Source organism: Babylonia areolata, chromosome 16 (assembly GCF_041734735.1).
Source record: "Babylonia areolata isolate BAREFJ2019XMU chromosome 16, ASM4173473v1, whole genome shotgun sequence".
Taxonomy (NCBI): Eukaryota; Metazoa; Mollusca; class Gastropoda; order Neogastropoda; family Buccinidae; genus Babylonia; species Babylonia areolata.
This window is the reverse complement of record NC_134891.1, coordinates 1,424,032-1,442,500: the sequence shown is the minus strand read 5'-3', so window position 1 is coordinate 1,442,500 and position 18,469 is coordinate 1,424,032. Positions and strand designations below refer to the sequence as shown.

Sequence of the window (18,469 nt, the reverse complement as noted above, 5' to 3'; positions counted from 1 at the left end):
CATTTCTCTACAATAGATGATAAGGTATAGATATGATCAATCGTTGAATATGATTTTCTGAAGCCTGCCTGCTCTTCAACTACTTTTCCATTGTCATCCATCCATTTAGTAAGTCTTCTTTTAAGTATACTCGTATAAATCTTACTGACCACACTTAACAAGGAAATTCCTCTGTAATTATCAGGTAAATCTGGATTGCCTTTCTTAAAAATGGGTATGATTATCGAGTAACTCCATTGTTCTGGGAACTCACCATTGCTGAAAATCTGATTGAAAAGACGACACAAGAAAGGGACTGATTTTGTTGCTACAGTTTTAAGCATTTCGGCAGTTACCCCATCATAACCACATGCTTTTCCGTTTTTCAGCCCAGCTATGGCCTGATGTACTTCTTCCTCTGAAATTGGAATGTTTAATTCTTCAGCGATATCATGATCCACTACACTATCATACTCTGCTCCATTATTTACCCCCTCTTCTGTCCTGAACACAGATTTAAAATGCTCATACCACTGATCTAAAGTTATCTTTTCACTTGTTTTCTGTTTACCTCTACACGTATTCGATCTCACCTCTGACCAAAACGACTTAGCATCATGAATAGAGTTGTTTAGTCTTTGCGCTTTTTCTTTCTTATACGAACTTTTCTTTGCCCGTATTAGTTGTCGGTATTCCTTTCTTGCCTTTACAAAGGCCAATCGTTTATCTTCTATAGTTATGTCTTCATCACATCGATCAGAATTTCCTGTGGCTATATCCCATTGTCTCTGTGAATTACTTTGGCTTACCTTTCTACCGTATGTTTCCTTTGATTTTCTGAATGTGCTTAAAAGTTTACGTGTTTTTTGCTTCGCTTCTTTGCACTCTTTATCAAACCAAGGGGCTTCTTTTTTCACATGACCAGAATCAATCCTAACTTGCTTTTTCATACAACTGGCAGCATTAAGAAGGCAGTCAACAAATTTGGTCAAAGCTGATTCAGTATCTCTCTCAATCTCTTCGAAAGCATGGCAAAGATCCGCTTCTGACTGTGGAGAAGAAAAGTTAGCTAAGAACTCCCCTTCCTTCTCCCTTGTCCAGCAAAGCTTTTCTCTCCAGATACCTTGCCTATCTTCCCTACTACCCATACTTGCGTTAGTGTTATCACTGCCCAGCATAACTGAAATTGGTAAATGGGTAGAATCAACCCTATCGATTATCTCAAAGGATAGAACCAAATCAAGCAACTCATTTGACGTAACGAAGTAGTCGATGACACTACTTCCCGTACTGCAGATATATGTACACCCATCATCAAAACCTTTATCACACATTCCATTTATAACAGAGCAATGGAACATGCTACACAAGTCAATCAGTTGTGATCCAAACAGATTCACTGTTAAGTCTTGTGAGCTTCGTGTCACATACACTTCATCTTCTTGATATAGTGGGTCAAAACCTACTTCAGCCAAACCATTCAGACTGGCTGTTCGTGCGTTCAGATCACCACAAATGAATACGTAGAAATCTTCAAATGTTTCATACAGAGTATTGATACAGTGTTCCAGAGGTTCAATTCCGTAGCCATGTTGTAACAAATTATACACACTCGAATCACTAGGTGGTACGTAGGTTCCTATGAAAAATATATCTTTGAGTGTGCCTAAGACAGTCCTGTCTAACTGTAGACAAATCAGATTATCATACTCTAATTCCACTACTTTGATCTGCTCCCTCAGTTCATTTTTATATCCCACTACTACACCGCCTGATTTTCTCCCCCTCTGAGTTAATTTTCTTGCAAAAGAAGTCACACAAATGTAATCAGAAAATTTATCTGATTGAAAATTAAAATCTACAAAAGTTTCAGTGAGGCAGAAAATGTCAAAAGTTTTAAGGAAGTCAACAAAATCAAAAGAGTCAAGACGCTGAAGCAACCCCTCCACGTTCCATGTTCCCACCTTTAGCCTCCTGCCTTCACGGTCTGTCTGTGAGCACCGGCCACTTCCCTATTGCTGTGATGCTGACTGACTGGAACCACCCTCACTGCCCTGACTCCCCCTGGAGTGAGAGACCGATGACTTCTGCCTGTTGCGCTGCAGTGAGGGGGGCTGGACTCGGAATCCCCCTCTACCTCGTGGGGCCCGGGCGTCACTGCGGTCGGTCCCTGGTCGTGACGACGGCTGTCGGTGCGGTCCTCTCTGTCCGCTACGGCTGTCCTGCCTCACCACGGTTGAGTACAGCCTGTTGTCCGCCTGGTCCTGGGTCGTGAGTTGGTCTGCTGCTGTGTTGTCCTCTGTAGAGCTCGAGTGGCCGCACCTTGTGTCGGAGATGCAAGACCCATCTTTCTTCCCTGACGATGCTGCCTTGGCTACGTCTTTGCTATCTCCCCGGGGAACGGATGGAAATCTTCCGCCTTGAAAGTGAGGCGTGTCGCTGCCAAGTTTCACGATTTCGTTTTTCTTCAGATCAAATGTGAACACGCCATCATCAGTCCGAAGCTTGTCGTGTCTGATTACTGCCCTCTTGTTGTTGTCCCTCATTTCTTTTCTCAGTGACAGCAGACCTTTCTGTTTGTTCCGGACTTTCTCTGACACGTCTTCTCTCACAAAGAGTGGAGGATTATTTCCTTTCAAACACCCTGCCCTGGACATCACAAGCTCTCGGTCCTTGAAAGATAGGAACTTGACGATGACGGATGATTTTCCAAGGGGGTGTGCTCTTTCGATCCCGATGTCTGTGGTGATTTTCATTTTGTCCCTCATGACTGAGCGCACCTTTTCTTCACACTGTTCCCACGATTCCTTTCCACCGTTCAACAGGCCACCGAAGATTACGTTGTTTCGTCTGGAATGGTTTTCCAACTTGTCGATTTTTTCTTCCAAGTTCTCAACAAGATTTTCGAGCGTATCTTGATTTTCCTGTAGATTTTCGTAGTGTACAAACATAGCATCCACGTCATCAGTTAGTATTTTCTGTTGTTCAGACAATTCATCAAAACGTTGGTTAAGATGGGTTTCTACGTCAGCTATTTTTGACGACAGTACATTCTGGTTCGTTTCAAGTCTATCTTCAATTCTTTTCACTGACTCGGTGAGAGACTGCACTGACCTGATCAGCTGTTGTACAGATGACTGCTCTGTGTCCGTGTCTATTCCCCGTGTTGACTGGCTGTGTTCTGCAGTGTTGTTGCTTGCGTTCTGTCCGCTCACTGGGCCAGGGTTGAGTTCAACGCCCGAAATCACGAGAAAGGCGAACAGAGTGGTCACAGCAAAATGGCCAGCAAAGTTGAAGATCTTGAATCCCCGAATGCGTTTTGCAAAAATCGCCGCTTTCCTCTTCAAAAGTTTGATCAAACTTGGCACAAAAGTACCAATGGCCAGTCGATGGTCTTGAATGCCAACTGGCATTGTCAACAAGTGTCAGAAGTTCTGTTAATTATCAAAAATTAATCTTTTTTGTCGGAGCTCTGAAATTGTGCTACTGCCACCCATGTGAACAAAGTTCAGAGTCCCGTGTGAGGGAGAGAGAGAGAAAGAGACTGTGTGTGTGTGTGTGTGTGTGTGTGTGTGTGTGTGTGTGTGAGAGAGAGACTGTGTCTCTGTGTGTGTCCCTCTCCCTTTTATCTCACTCCTTCTCTGTCTGTCTGTCTGTCTGTCTGTCTGTCTGTCTCTCACTAACATTATTAAAAAACAACAACCCAAAAATCAAGTCGTTTCCATTGCCTGACAGAAGCAATAATCCTAATTGGGACCTGTTTTCAGCATTTCCAACTGGACGGGCGTGTGAGTTGTGACGGGACCGACGGGTACCTTGGAGGACAGGACGTTGCAGGGGGCGCTGGTAGCGGAGGCAGCGTTTTGATCCGAGCCAACACCATGTCGGGTCGGGGTGTGGTGTCCGCGTCTGGCGGCAGAGCTGGTCGATGTGAGTGAAGGCTGATGTGATGGCTCCTGGTGTTGCTGAGAGAGTTGTGTTGCTTGCTTGTCACAACTTTTCACTTTCTCAAGGAGGCGTCACTGCGTTCAGACAAATTTGTATACGCTACACCACATCTGCTGGGCAGATCTCTAGCCAGGAGCATAACCCAGCACACTTAGTCAGTCCTTGGGTGCATCCATATATGGTTGTGAACCTGTAAGAGTGGATTTCATTGACATAATAAGAGAAGCATCTGCCGCCAACATCTGTGATACAAAGACGTTTGCAAACGTGATATGAAGGCACTTGGGATCAACACTGAGTCCTGAGAGGGCCTTGCAGATGACCGCAACAGATGGAGAAGCACTCTCAAGAATCAGCTACGGATTGGTGAGGACAAACTGTTAGCTGCTGCAGCAGAAAAGCGAGCTCGCAGAAAAGGGACGGCAGCCGACAGACCAGCATTAGCTTACATATGTGATCGCTGCGACAGACTGTCTCTCTCTCTCTCGTTTCGGTCTCTACAGTCACAGGTGACGCTGCTTGGTCCAAGCAGACAGCCCAATTAGAGATTAGGTCGGATATACTCTATCCATGGTCAGCCATGACCGAAGGAGGCCTACCTACCTACCTACTTCACCACATCAGCTGGGCAGATCTCTAGCCAGCAGCATAACCCAGCACAGTTAGTCAGTCCTTGAGTGCATCCAGATATGTCTGTGAACCCGTAGAGTGGATTTCATTGACATAATTTTGCCGGAGGACAACAGTCCCGCTGCCATGGGTTCTTTTTTCAGTGCGCAAAGCGCGTGCTGCACACAGGACCTTGGTTTGTCGTCTCATGGGGATGAATGACTGGACGCTCAGTTTGATTTTCCAGACAAACATTGAAGAAAGGGCAAGAGCGGGGATTCGAACCCAGACCCTCACAGACTGTGTATTGGCAGATCAGGGTCTTAACCACTCTGCCACCGTCCTCCTTCGTTGAAGGCTTAGGACCCGTTTTGTTGTTGTCACTGAGAAAAGTATTGTCGTGTGTTGCTTTCTTGTCACAGTGGATTTTCTCTGTGTGAAATTTGGGCTGCTCTTCCTGTGGAGAGCGCATCACTAGAGTGCAGCACCACCCTTTTTTTCTGTCTGAGTGTAGTTGTGTTACTAAGTGGACATTTCCACATGATTTTGCTAAGGTCAGCCCTTTTGTCACTGTGTTATTTTATGTGTGCTAAGTGCATGCTTGGAAGACCCTGCAAGCGCTTCAAGGACACCTTGAAGACAAACCTCAAAGCCTGTGACATAGAAATCGCTTCCTGGGAAACTGATGCCCTTGACCGCTCTCGCTGGAGGATGCTGTGCTCTAGTGGCATAAAGACGTTTGAAAACAAGAGAACGCTGGCCATTAAGGAGAAGCGTGAGCAAAGGAAGCAGGGCTCAACTTCTGGAGACATTTTCCCTTGCAATACCTGTGGGAAGTGCTGCGCATCCGGAATCGGCCCCTATTTCCATATGAGGACACACACCGACAGATAACCATGCCTGTCTACTCATCCACTGGTCCGACGGGAGACTCCATCAAGTGCATGCTACACATGGGACGTTAGTTTATCATCCTGACCACCGGTCATGGTCTAGTGGAGAGGGAGAAAGTTATAATAATAATGATAATAATAATAATGGTATTTATATAGCGCTGAATCTTGTGCATAGACAAATCAAAGCGCTTTCGCACCAGTCATTTCACACGCATGCATAACTCTAAAACTATAGAAACTAAAGACAAGAAAGAGGCAGGGAAGGGAGGCTATTTTGGGAAGAGGTGGGTTTTAAGGCCAGACTTGAAAGAGCTGAGTGTGGAGACTTGATGAAGCGAAAGAGGAAGTTCATTCCAGTTGCAAGGTCCAGAGACATAGAAAGAACGGCGGCCAACAGTCGAGAGCTTGAATCTGGGTATGCGTAAACAGAGTGGATCCGAAGCTGATCGTAGTGAGCGAGATGGAGCGTAGAGGTGAAGGCAGCCACAGAGATAGGAAGGGGCTCAACTTGTGGAAGTTCTGGCAGGTATGGGAATTGATCCTGTCCCCTTCAGATTCTCTCGCTTCCTAGGCAGACGCGTTACTTTTAGGGTCATGAACTCTTATCGAACACGCTTTGAAACACTGAGCTCTTTTACTTTTTTTTGTGAATAGAATGAATTAGAAGGCTCCTTGAGTTTGTGATACAGTACAGACTAGGCTCTGTGTTTGCGGTTACTGTCAATGGATACAACACAAAGTCAGTTCTGTATGTGTTGTTTCAGACAGTGGATATGGTACAGAGTCAGTTCAGTTCAGTTCAGTTCCTTAAGGAGGCAACACTGCGTTTGGACAAATCCATATAAGCTACACCACATCTTCTAGGCAGATGCCTGACCTGCAGTATAAACCAACAAGCTTAGTCAGGCCTTGAGTGGATGAATATGTGTTTGTGAACAAAGCAGAGTGGATTCAGTTTATTTCTGTAGAATTTTGACAGAGGACAGCATTCTCGTTGCCATGGGTTCTTTTTCTGTGCGCCAAGCGCTTGCTGCACATGAGACCTCGGTTTATCATCTGATCCGAATGGCTAGACGCTCAGTTTGATTTTCCAGTCAAACTTGGGAGAAAGGGCGAGAGCGGGATTCAAACCCACGCCCTCAGGGACTCTCTGTATCGGCAGATGAGTGTCTTAACCATTCTGCCACCTTCCTCCCAGAGTACAAAGTCAGCCCTGTGTGTGTGGTTGCAGACAGTGGATATGGTACAGGTGTTGTTACAGTCGGTGAATATGGCGCAAAGTTAGCTATGTGTGTGTGGTTGCAGACAGTGAATATGGTACAGGTGTTGTTACAGTCGGTGAATATGTAATAGAGTCAGCTCTGTGTGTGTGGTTACAGAGAATGGATATGGTACAGGTGTTGTTACAGTCGGTGAATACGGCACAAAGTTAGCTCTGTGTGTGTGGTTGCAGAGAATGGATATGGTACAGGTGTTGTTACAGTCAGTGAATATGGCGCAAAGTTAGCTGTGTGTGTGTGGTTGCAGACAGTGGATATGGTACAGGTGTTGTTACAGTCGGTGAATACGGCGCAAAGTTAGCTGTGTGTGTGTGGTTGCAGACAGTGGATATGGTACAGGTGTTGTTACAGTCGGTGAATACGGCGCAAAGTTAGCTGTGTGTGTGTGGTTGCAGACAGTGGATATGGTACAGGTGTTGTTACAGTCGGTGAATATGGCGCAAAGTTAGCTGTGTGTGTGTGGTTGCAGACAGTGGATATGGTACAGGTGTTGTTACAGTCGGTGAATATGGCGCAAAGTTAGCTGTGTGTGTGTGGTTGCAGACAGTGGATATGGTACAGGTGTTGTTACAGTCGGTGAATACGGCGCAAAGTTAGCTGTGTGTGTGTGGTTGCAGACAGTGGATATGGTACAGGTGTTGTTACAGTTGGTGAATATGGCGCAAAGTTAGCTGTGTGTGTGTGGTTGCAGACAGTGGATATGGTACAGGTGTTGTTACAGTCGGTGAATATGGCGCAAAGTTAGCTGTGTGTGTGTGGTTGCAGACAGTGGATATGGTACAGGTGAATATGAATATGGCACAAGGTGAGCTGTGTGTTTGTGGCAGTGGAGGATACTCTGTGTGTGTGTGGTTGCAGACAGTGGAGGTGGCAGTGGAGGGTACGTGGCTATCCACCTGTCAGAGCACCACCGATTCGACGGCAGTCTCCGCGCCTTGGGAGGGAATGGCTTCAGTCATCAAGGTAAACGAGGATTTGCCTCCCCTGGCACCGTGCTCAAACTCTCCACAGTTGGAGGAGAGATGACGGCTCACCTGTCCATCAACCATCAGAACCGCGGCGTCGGTTCGTGCGCTCACAGCATTTACCTGCCTGATCTCTTGGAGTTTGCTACGCTGAGTCTGGTGGGGACTGCCTGTGCCAGAGTGGCCCAGGTGGGTGCTTTTTTTGTTGTTGTCATTTAGTTTTTGTGGCCTCGGTTGAATGCGAGTCTGTGGAGCACTTGTTTTTCTTTTTTTTCTTTTTTTTGTTAGTGCTCAACACCAGGCTCTCCTCACTCAAAGAAAGAAACAGAAACAAACAACCCCCTCCCTCCCAATACACACACACACACACACACACACACACACACACACACACACACACATTCACTCACACTCTTTTCTCTGTGCCATAATCACTTTTTTTTTCCATACCAAAAAACAAAACTGCAGTATATGCATTCCCAAACATATGATTTTCTAACCATTGCCTTTATTTTGTGTTTAGTAAATTAGTAAATTTAGAGAGAATAAAGCACAGATAGCAATAGCAATTAAAAAAAACTGAAGACAATTGAATGAATTAGATTTACTAGTGGTAGAGCCAAACACAAGTTCATGCACACTGATTCAGGGAGAAGAAACCATTATTGAAATTGTGAATGAAATTAAATGGTTTATGATTAACTCACTCAGTACGGCCAGTCCTCTGTTCTCCTCTACACAGACCCCTCGGATGTCCAGTGGGTGTCTCAATGACCCAACCTTTAGCTTCCGTCATCAGAATTGTGGTATTCTTTGTCAACATTCACCTCTTCAGTATAAGAGCCTTCCGCTTGCAATATTTTGATGATGGTAATTTGGGTGAAACGCTGTTAACGTCGTCTCTTTCGCCGTTCGTATGGAGAGAGTTAATCAGAACAGCTTTATTTCTTACCCTTGTGTATGCATGCATGTGTGTGCACACACATATTTGTATTCGTATTTCTTTTTCTCACAACAGATTTTCTCTGTGTGAAATTTGGGCTGCTCCCCCCAGGGAGAGTGTGTCGCTACACTACAGCACCACCCATTTTTTTGTATTTTTTCCTGCGTGCAGTTTTACATGTTTTTCCTGTTGAAGTGGATTTTTCTACAGAATTTTGCCAGGAACAACCCTTTTGTTGCCATGGGTTCTTTTACGTGTGCTTAGTGCATGCTGCACACGGGACCTCAGTTTATCGTCTCATCCGAATGACTAGTGTCCAGACCACCACTCAAGGTCTAGTGGAGGGGGAGAAAATATCGGCAGCTGAGCTGTGATCTGAACCAGCGTGCTCAGATTCTCTCGCTTCCTAGGTGGACGCATTACCTCTAGGCCATCACTCCACATATATAAAGCACATCCGATTCACACACACACGCACACACACTCTCTCCCTCCTCTCTCTCTCCTCTCTCTCTCCCCTCTCTCTCTCCCCTCTCTCTCTCTCTCTCCTCTCTCTCTGTCTATGTCCTTTTTCCTTCTTTTTTCTCCTGATTTGTAATTCTCAAATAATGATTGCACCCTGTTTTTTTCACTTATCGTTTTCTTTACTTTTGCACTTGCACAGAATCATCTGACGATCCACGACCTGGCAGGTGACAGAAGCGGCTACCTCCAGGTGTTCAACCACCAGCATGTGGACATCGGCCCTTCAGAAATGCGATCCCACGTCCACGCCCACATCTCCACCACTTCCTTGGCAACGGTTGCCATGCCTGCAGTCACCTACCTGGAAGCGGGCACAGTCAACTACGGAGGGCTGTACGGCATTGATCGTCTGTTCATCAGGAGTTCTGGCAACGCTCTTCACCAGTGGGGGTAAGGGCTGGTTTGCACAGGGTTTTCACCACTGTAAAGATGCTCTGAAAATTTGACTGTCCACCGCTCACTCTCAAGATGCTCTGAAAATGAAATAATAATAATAATGGTACTTATATAGCGCTGAATCTTGTGTAGACAAATCTAAGCGCTTTCGCACCAGTCATTCTCACACACGCATAACTCTAAAACTGGAGAAACTAAAGACAAGGAAGAGGCAGGGAAGGGAGGCTATTTTGGGAAGAGGTGGGTTTTAAGGCCAGACTTGAAAGAGCTGAGTGTGGAGACTTGACGAAGCGAAAGAGGAAGTTCATTCCAATTGCAAGGTCCAGAGACAGAGAAAGAACGGTGGCCAACAGTCGAGAGTTTGAATCTGGGTATGCGTAAGTGGAGTGGATCCGAAGCTGATCGTAGTGAGCAAGATGGAGTGTAGAGGTGAAGGCAGCCACAGAGATAGGAAGGGGCTGATTTGTGAATACATTTGTAGCATAGAGTGCTGATCTTGTACTTTATTCGGTGTGAGACAGGGAGCCAGTGGAGATGTTGCAAAAGAGGAGTGAATTTGACTGTCCACCGCTCTAAAGATGCTTGAAAAGACGCTCTGAATTTTCTTTCCACCTCTGTAACAATGCTTTTAAAGGTGCCGTAAACTTTCTATCCACCACTGTAACCATGCTTTTAAAGGTGCTGTAAACTTTCTATCCATGACTGTAACCATGCTTTTAAAGGTGCTTTAAACTTTCTATCCATGACTGTAACCATGCTTTTAAAGGTGCTGTAAACTCTCTATCCACCACTGTAACCATGCTTTTAAAGGTGCTGTAAACTTTCTATCCATGACTGTAACCATGCTTTTAAAGGTGCTGTAAACTCTCTATCCACCACTGTAACCATGCTTTTAAAGGTGCTGTAAACTTTCTATCCACCACTGTAAAGATGTTTGTGAACAGCATGCTGTAAATCAGTCTTTTCGCCACTGCAAAAATGCTTGTGAACACACTAAATATAAACTTTATTTTTTAGGATAAAAAAAAATGTATTTATGCGTTTATGTGCACGTGTGTGTGTGTGTGTGTGCATGCATATGTGTATGTGTGTTTGTGTATGTGTGCTGACAATATGTGTTAATTTTGGGTGGAAGATGTAAAACCTTTTCTTTTTTTTCTTTTTTTTTATCCTGCACCAACCCAAAAGTCCAGGAAAGGGAAAAAACTAAAACAAATTGGTTCATGAGCCTAGGTACGTGGGTGTGTGTGTGTGTGTGTGTGTGTTTTCTTCTTTTTATGCACAGTGTATGTGACCAATTGTATTTTTTTGTAGGGGGGGTGAGGGAGGGGTGTTCTGTTCAGGTACAGTGTGAGTGAACCATTGTATTTTTTTTATTGTTTTTTTTTGTTCCATACAGGTACAGTTTGTGTGCGTCACGCTCAGTCAACACCACGTACAGCGGAGTGTATCGCTTCACTGACGTGACCATCATGAACGGGGGAGCTCTGACACTGGCCAGCTACGCTTTCACCACCGACAACTCTCTGGTGGTTCACACCGACACCTTTGAGCTTCAGATGGGCAGCAGACTGTACGTGGTTCGCTCAGCACACCTGAGCACGCGCCTGTTGGAAATGGAGAAAACGAGTATGGTGGTTGGCAGCGGAAAAGGATACCTTTCTGGACAAGGTTGGTGATCAATCAGCAGCACACATTAACTCACTCAGTACGGCCAGTTCTCTCTTCTCTTCTGCACAGACCCCTCGGATGTCCAGTGGGTGTCTGAATGACCCAACCTTTAGCTTCCGTCGTCAGAATTGTGGTATTCTTTGTCAGCATTCACCTCTTCAGTATAAGAGTGTTCCGCTTGCAATATTTTGATGATGGTAATTGGGATGAAATGCTGTTAACGTCGTCTCTTTCGCCGTTCGTATGGAGAGAGTTAAAGAACCCACTGCAGCAAAGGATTGTCCCTTGAAAAATTCTGAAGAAAAATATATGCTGTTGTAACCCTCTCCTTAACCTGCCTATGGCGAATGAAGGGGTTTGTGGGGTTCCAGTTCAGTGTACACGCTCTCACACAGATAGTCCACACCAGATTCTTTGCTTCTTGGTTTAATTAAGATATTTACTCAACAGATTCTGTTACTTTCTTTTGACTTAATGGCAGTGTTACAGGTAAAAAAAAACGACAAAAAAACACTAATCCACAAACAAGAAACTTTCAACACAATTCTCTCACTTTAAAAGGGTACCAGTTTTGGGGTCGCAGTAAAATGATACATCATAAAAGATGTTACCGTAGGAAAAGAGACAAGGAAGTTAATCAGTGTCCCTGGAAACAAAACAATAACAATTAGGATCAAACATGTCAAACATACCTCACAAAACTCTAGTCACATCCAGTACACAATTCACACAACGACAAACCAATCCCAATCACAATGTACATTATGCACTCCCTTTTATAACATTGTGGAAAACACTGCAAAACAGTGCAGTTCTTTAAACTGCATAAGAGCCATCCTCTGGCTTTCTGAGATGTATTCTGAAAAGTATGATGAATTTTAGCTTGTATGTGTAAAATCTGGTCTTCAGTTCATCAAACGCATAAAGAAATGATTAAATAAATTGAGTGTGTGTGTGTGTGTGTGTGTGCTATTCAGGCACAGGCCATGGCAACCAGTGTGGGTCAGGTTCCGGGGGGTCATATGGAGGTCGTGGGGGCGATGGAGGGTCATGCTGCTATCGCTGTTCCTGTCGCGGCACCACTTTCGGCGACCCCTACCTCCCGAAATACGCCGGCAGTGGCGGAGGATCCTGCACGCATCGCGCAGGAGCCAGAGGCGGTGCTGCCATCAGAGTTATCTCCCATGCCTCCTACATCGACGGCCAGGTGACGTCGCCAGGAGCCTCGGCGGTGGGGGGTGAGGGTGGGGGAGCTGGGGGCGGAATATGGCTGCACTCTGGCGTTCTGGAAGGTTGGGGGGCGGTGTCTTCTGGGGGCGGAGCTGGGGCCAGTGACTGTCACGGGTATCAGTGCTGCACCCACTACGGGGGTGGCGGAGGGGGGGGTCGAGTGCGGACGTCTGGTTCTGTGTACACCACCAAAGTGCTGCTGTGGCACCGGTCGGTCCCCGGGGGCACGTCCCACTCACACGCGGGAGAGGTGGGATCCCTGACCCAGCACCACGGACAGGTGTGCAGCGGCCACGGCACCTGGAGTTCCAGTCAGCGGTTGTGCTCCTGCAGCAGTGGTTACCTGGGCCAGGACTGTCAGTACCGCTGTCTCGCCAACACCTGTGGCGCCCACGGCACCTGCTCCAACTTTGGCAGCTGTCAGTGTGAGGAGGGGTACGTGGGCCAAACCTGCCAACACTCCTGCCTCCCGGCCACCACCTGCAGCGGTCACGGCGCTTGCTCCGAGTGCGGCGACTGCGTCTGTGATGGCTGCTACCACGGCAGCGACTGCAGCCAGATGTGTAACGGACACGGTGACTGCTCTTTCGGACAGTGCGTCTGTGACGCTTGCCACCTGGGTGAGTTTTGTGAGTCGGAATGCAACGGGCGTGGCACTTGCGTGGCTGCGGGGAACTCCAGCAGGTGCCAGTGCCAGCCAGGATGGACAGGTGTGAAGTGCACCGTCCCCACCTGTCCAGGTGTCACCCAAGCCTGCTCTGGACACGGGGACTGCGTGGCCGTCACAGGGCGATGCTTCTGTCAGCCGGGATGGACAGGTACTGCCGTTGTGTTTCTGTTTGGTTTGTCATCATATTTTGTTCGTCTTCTGTGAATATTTTCATCACGAATCATTCGTCTTTACACTTGAAGTGATTTTTTTTTTTTTAAGGGGATTTGGTGAGAAGGGAATGGGCAGACTGGGGACGGATGGTTCAAGACAAGATGCATGTGAACCCATGCATTAATTTTGTGTGTGTCACATTGTGTGTGTGTGTGCGCGCGCGCCCCCCCGCTGCCAATGTGTGTGTCAGTGTATGTGTGTGTGTGCGTATGCGCTGGCATGATATACATTTGATGCGTGATATGCGTGCGTGTGTGTATGTTAGTGTGTGTGGCCGTGCGTGTATGCACCTGACAAAAGTATTTAAGGGTTTATGGAGTTTCAGTTTAGTTCAGTCAACTGTGGCGTCAACTGTTTGTCTTCTTCAAGTTCTTGGTCTGTTCCTTGTTGTTGTTTTTGTCATGTACCCCCATCATGTCTATTCTGGAATTCTTGACTTGAAAAAAAACAACCCAAAAAACCGAATGAACTAAACATACTGTTTGTTTACTTCAGAACTGGTCACACTGCTGATATAGAGTAGCAAATTGTCTGTGTTCTGTGTATGTATAGAGCAACAAGTTGTCTGTGTTCTGTGTATGTATAGAGCAACAAGTTGTCTGTGGTTTGTGTATGTATGGAGTAGCAAATTGTCTGTGTTCTGTATGTATAGAACAACACATTATCTGTGTTTCTGTATGTATAGAACAACACAATATCTGTGTTTCTGTATGTATAGAGCAACACATTGTGGTGTATGTTTGTATAAAGCAACAAATTGTGTGTGTATGGAGCAAGAAATTGTCTGTGGTCTGTATGTATGGAGCAACAAATTTCCTATGGTCTGTATATGTATAGAGCAATAAATATGTCTGTGGTCAGTACATATGGAGCAACAAATTGTCTGTGGTGTGTGTTTGGAGAAATTGTGGTCTGTGGCCTGAGTATGGAGCAACAATTGTCTGTGGTCTGTACGTATGGAGCAACAAATTGTGGTCTGTACGTATGGAGCAACATATTGTCTGTGGTCTGTATGTATGGAGCAACATATTGTCTGTGGTCTGTACCTATGGATCAACAAAATTGTCTGTGATCTGTACGTATGGAGCAACAAAATTGTCTGTGGTTTGTATGTATGGAGCAACATATTGTCTGTGGTTTGTATGTATGGAGCAACATATTGTCTGTGGTCTGTACCTATGGAGCAACAAACTAATTGTCTGTGGTCTGTACATATGGAGCAACATTGTCTGTGGTCTGTACATATGGAGCAACATATTGTCTGTGGTTTGTATGTATGGAGCAACATATTGTCTGTGGTCTGTACATATGGAGCAACATTGTCTGTGGTCTGTACATATGGATCAACATATTGTCTGTGGTCTGTACCTATGAATTAACATATTGTCTGTGGTCTGTACATATGGAGCAACATATTGTCTGTGGTTTGTATGTATGGAGCAACATATTGTCTGTGGTCTGTACATATGGAGCAACATTGTCTGTGGTCTGTACATATGGATCAACATATTGTCTGTGGTCTGTACCTATGGATCAACAAACTAATTGTCTGTGGTCTGTACGTATGGAGCAACAAAATTGTCTGTGATCTGTATGTATGGATCAACAAACTAATTGTCTGTGGTCTGTACGTATGAAGCAACAAATTAATTGTCTGTGGTCTGTACATATGGAGCAACATATTGTCTGTGGTGTGTGTATGGAAGAACAAATCTTGGCCTGTGTATGTACAGAACAGCAAACCATCATTGCATTGTTGATGTTCTGTGACTGACCACAAACTGCTGAACTGCAGGCGCTGACTGTAGCGTCCCGGACTGCCCTGGCAACGGGAACTGTAACAACCGCGGGGTCTGTAACACGACCTTTGACCCCCCTCGCTGCACAGACTGCCAGGCGGGGTACGTGGGCCCTGCCTGTGCCGACCCCTGCGTCTTTGGCCACGCCGACAGCAGCAACGAAGAGTGTGTGTGTAACACCACCTGTCACCATGGCGCCGGCTGTAATGTGGAGTGCTCTTTCCATGGAACCTGCAATGCCGATGGTGAGCGGAGGGTGAAAGTTTGTTTGTTGCTTCTGTGTGTGTTGTTGTTCTTTCCTTTGTCTACCGCCTTCATCATTGTGAAGATTCTGTAGATTGTAAGGGGGGGTTTGCCTGTTGTTTGAAGTCACTTGTGGCACAGTTTGCCAGGTCCCGGGGTTGCTGGAGGGATGGGGATGGGTGGGGGGTTGGGGGTAAGGGGGTGGGGGGGAGGGGATCAGATTTGGGACTTGAAGCCTTCCAGGGTCGGGCGTAGGGCAACCTCAGCAGGAAGGCTGTTCCAATCGGATATTGTCCTGTGGAAGAAGGACTTCTGTCTGTACAGAGTCATGCAGTTGGGGGGATGATACATTGCTGGATGCGACCATCGGGTTCCTTTGGTTGCAGAGGGGTTCTGGGAGGGTTTGTGGCACGTGTTGATGATGAGGCTTCCATTGTGGAATTTATAAAAGTTCATCAGCCGCACCCTTCTCCTTCGCTCTATGAGGGGGGACCACTGAAGGGTCTCCAGCATGTCTTGTACACTGGAGGTTTTCCGATGTCGATGGGTGACCCAGCGGGCAGCTCGGCGTTGGATCGTTTCCAGTTTCTTGATGTCCTTCTCCATGAAGAGGTCCCACACAGAGCTGGCATGTTCAAGGGTTGGACGGACAAGTGACAGGTAGGCTTGCTGCTTGATGGGCTGGGATCCTACCTTCAGGTTCCTTCTCAGTAGGCCAAGAGTCTTGTTGGCACGGTTGGAGATATTGGAGATGGCTTGTGTTGTGCTTGAACATATTTGCATGCGTGTGCATGTGTGTGTGTTTTGTGTGTGCATACATGTTCACATGTGTGTATGTGCGTGTGTGTTTGTGCGTGTGGGCTTGTGTATGTGCACTTGTGTTTATGTGTGTCTGTCTGTAAATATTCATGTGTTTGTGTGTGTGTGTGTGTGTGTGTACATGCATGCATACATGTGTGTGTGTTTGTCTGTTAATCTGTCTGTACATGTTCACATGTTTGTGTATACATGCCCACATGTGTGTGTGTGTGTGTGTGTGTACACGTGTTTGTTTGTATATGTTCATATGCATGTGTGTATACATGTCCACACATGTCCGTGTGTGTGTGTGTGTGTGTGTGTGTGTGTGTACACTCACATGTGTGTATCACTGTAAAAATGTGTGTGTGTTCCCCAGGGTCATGTAAGTGCCCGGCTCTGAGCGGCTGGTGGGGGCAGTACTGTGAGACCCCAGGGTGCCCCCGACACCCGGACACCTTCCAGGAGTGCAGTGACCATGGAGAGTGCAACAGCGAGAAACAGCAGTGTGACTGTCGCCCGGGCTGGACGGGGGAGGCCTGTCATGTGACCGACTGCCCGGGAGAACCCGACTGCAGCAGCCGAGGCACATGTGACGGCACGACCTTCGACCCGCCGCGCTGCGTCAACTGCTCCGGACCTTGGATGGGGGCGGCGTGCAGTGAGCCTTGTGTGCACGGGCAGCAGGTCCCGCCGAACTCTGGCTTCTGCAAGTGTGAGGAGGGGTGGGCGGGGGTCGGTTGTAACTCGGAGTGCTCCGGCCATGGCCACATCAAGGGAGGGAAGTGTGCCTGTGACTACGCCACGGGGTGGAAGGGGCGGCTCTGTGACATTCCTGGCTGCCCGGGACTCTTCAATCTGGACTGCAGCGGCAGAGGTGAGGGAGTGGTGTGTTGTTTGTGGTGTTGGGGTGGTTTTCTGTTCATGGTGTTTGTGTTTGGTGTGGTGGTTTTCTGTTCATGGTGTTTGTGTTTGGTGGGGTGGTTTTCTGTTCATGGTGTTTGTATTAGGTGTGGTGGTTTTCTGTTCATGGTGTTTGTATTAGGTGTGGTGGTTTTCTGTTCATGGTGTTTGTGTTGGGCGGGGTGGTTTTCTGTTCATGGTGTTTGTGTTTGGTGGGGTGGTTTTCTGTTCATGGTGTTTGTATTAGGTGTGGTGGTTTTCTGTTCATGGTGTTTGTATTAGGTGGGGTGGTTTTCTGTTCATGGTGTTTGTATTAGGTGGGGTGGTTTTCTGTTCATGGTGTTGGGGTGGTTTTCTGTTCATGGTGTTGGGGTGGTTTTCTGTTCATGGTGTTTGTATTTGGCATGGTGGCTTTCTGTTCATGGTGTTTGTATTGGCTGGGGTGGTTTTCTGTTCATGGTGTTTGTATTGGCTGGGGTGGTTTTCTGTTCATGGTGTTTGTATTTGGCATGGTGGCTTTCTGTTCATGGTGTTTGTGTTGGGCGGGGTGGTTTTCTGTTCATGGTGTTTGTATTGGGTGGGTGGATTTCTGTTCATGGTGTTTGTATTTGGCATGGTGGCTTTCTGTTCATGGTGTTTGTGTTGGGCGGGGTGGATTTCTGTTCATGGTGTTTGTATTGGGTGGGTGGATTTCTGTTCATGGTGTTTGTGTTGGGTGGGTGGATTTCTGTTCATGGTGTTTGTGTTGGGTGGGTGGATTACTGTTAATGGTGTTTGTATTAGGTAGGGTGGTTTTCTGTTCATGGTGTTTGTATTGGGTGGGTGGTTTTCTGTTCATGGTGTTTGTGTTGGGTGGGTGGTTTTCTGTTCATGGTGTTTGTGTTGGGTGGGTGGATTTCTGTTAATGGTGTTTGTATTAGGTAGGGTGGTTTTCTGTTCATGGTGTTTGTATTGGGTGGGTGGTTTTCTGTTCATGGTGTTTGTGTTGGGTGGGTGGTTTTCTGTTCATGGTGTTTGTGTTTGGTGGGGTGGTTTTCTGTTCATGGTGTTGGGGTGGTTTTCTGTTCATGGTGTTTGTATTGGCTGGGGTGGTTTTCTGTTCATGGTGTTTGTATTTGGCATGGTGGCTTTCTGTTCATAGAGTTTGTATTGGCTGGGGTGGTTTTCTGTTCATGGTGTTTGTATTTGGCATGGTGGCTTTCTGTTTATGGTGTTTGTATTGGCTGGGGTGGTTTTCTGTTCATGGTGTTTGTATTGGCTGGGGTGGTTTTCATGGTGACAGCAGGATGGTTTTCTATTCAAGGTGTTAATGACAGGTGGGGTTGCTGTTTTTTTTTTTTACCTGTTTGATTGATGATGTGCGGACACAAAGTGAGACTCCTTTGGCAGTTAACCTTGTTC

The 18,469-nt window shown here is 46.6% G+C and overlaps 1 protein-coding gene across 1 annotated transcript in view; it reads left to right on the top strand.

The window, feature by feature from the left end:
- The window catches only part of LOC143291065 (uncharacterized), a 265,716-nt gene that overhangs the window by 187,671 nt on the left and 59,576 nt on the right, over positions 1-18,469 (top strand). Inside the window, 7 exon segments of the mRNA XM_076600654.1 lie at positions 3,747-3,909; positions 7,571-7,866; positions 9,285-9,535; positions 10,941-11,212; positions 12,190-13,260; positions 15,121-15,369; positions 16,545-17,042. Coding sequence (XP_076456769.1) covers positions 3,747-3,909; positions 7,571-7,866; positions 9,285-9,535; positions 10,941-11,212; positions 12,190-13,260; positions 15,121-15,369; positions 16,545-17,042 — 2,800 coding nt within the window.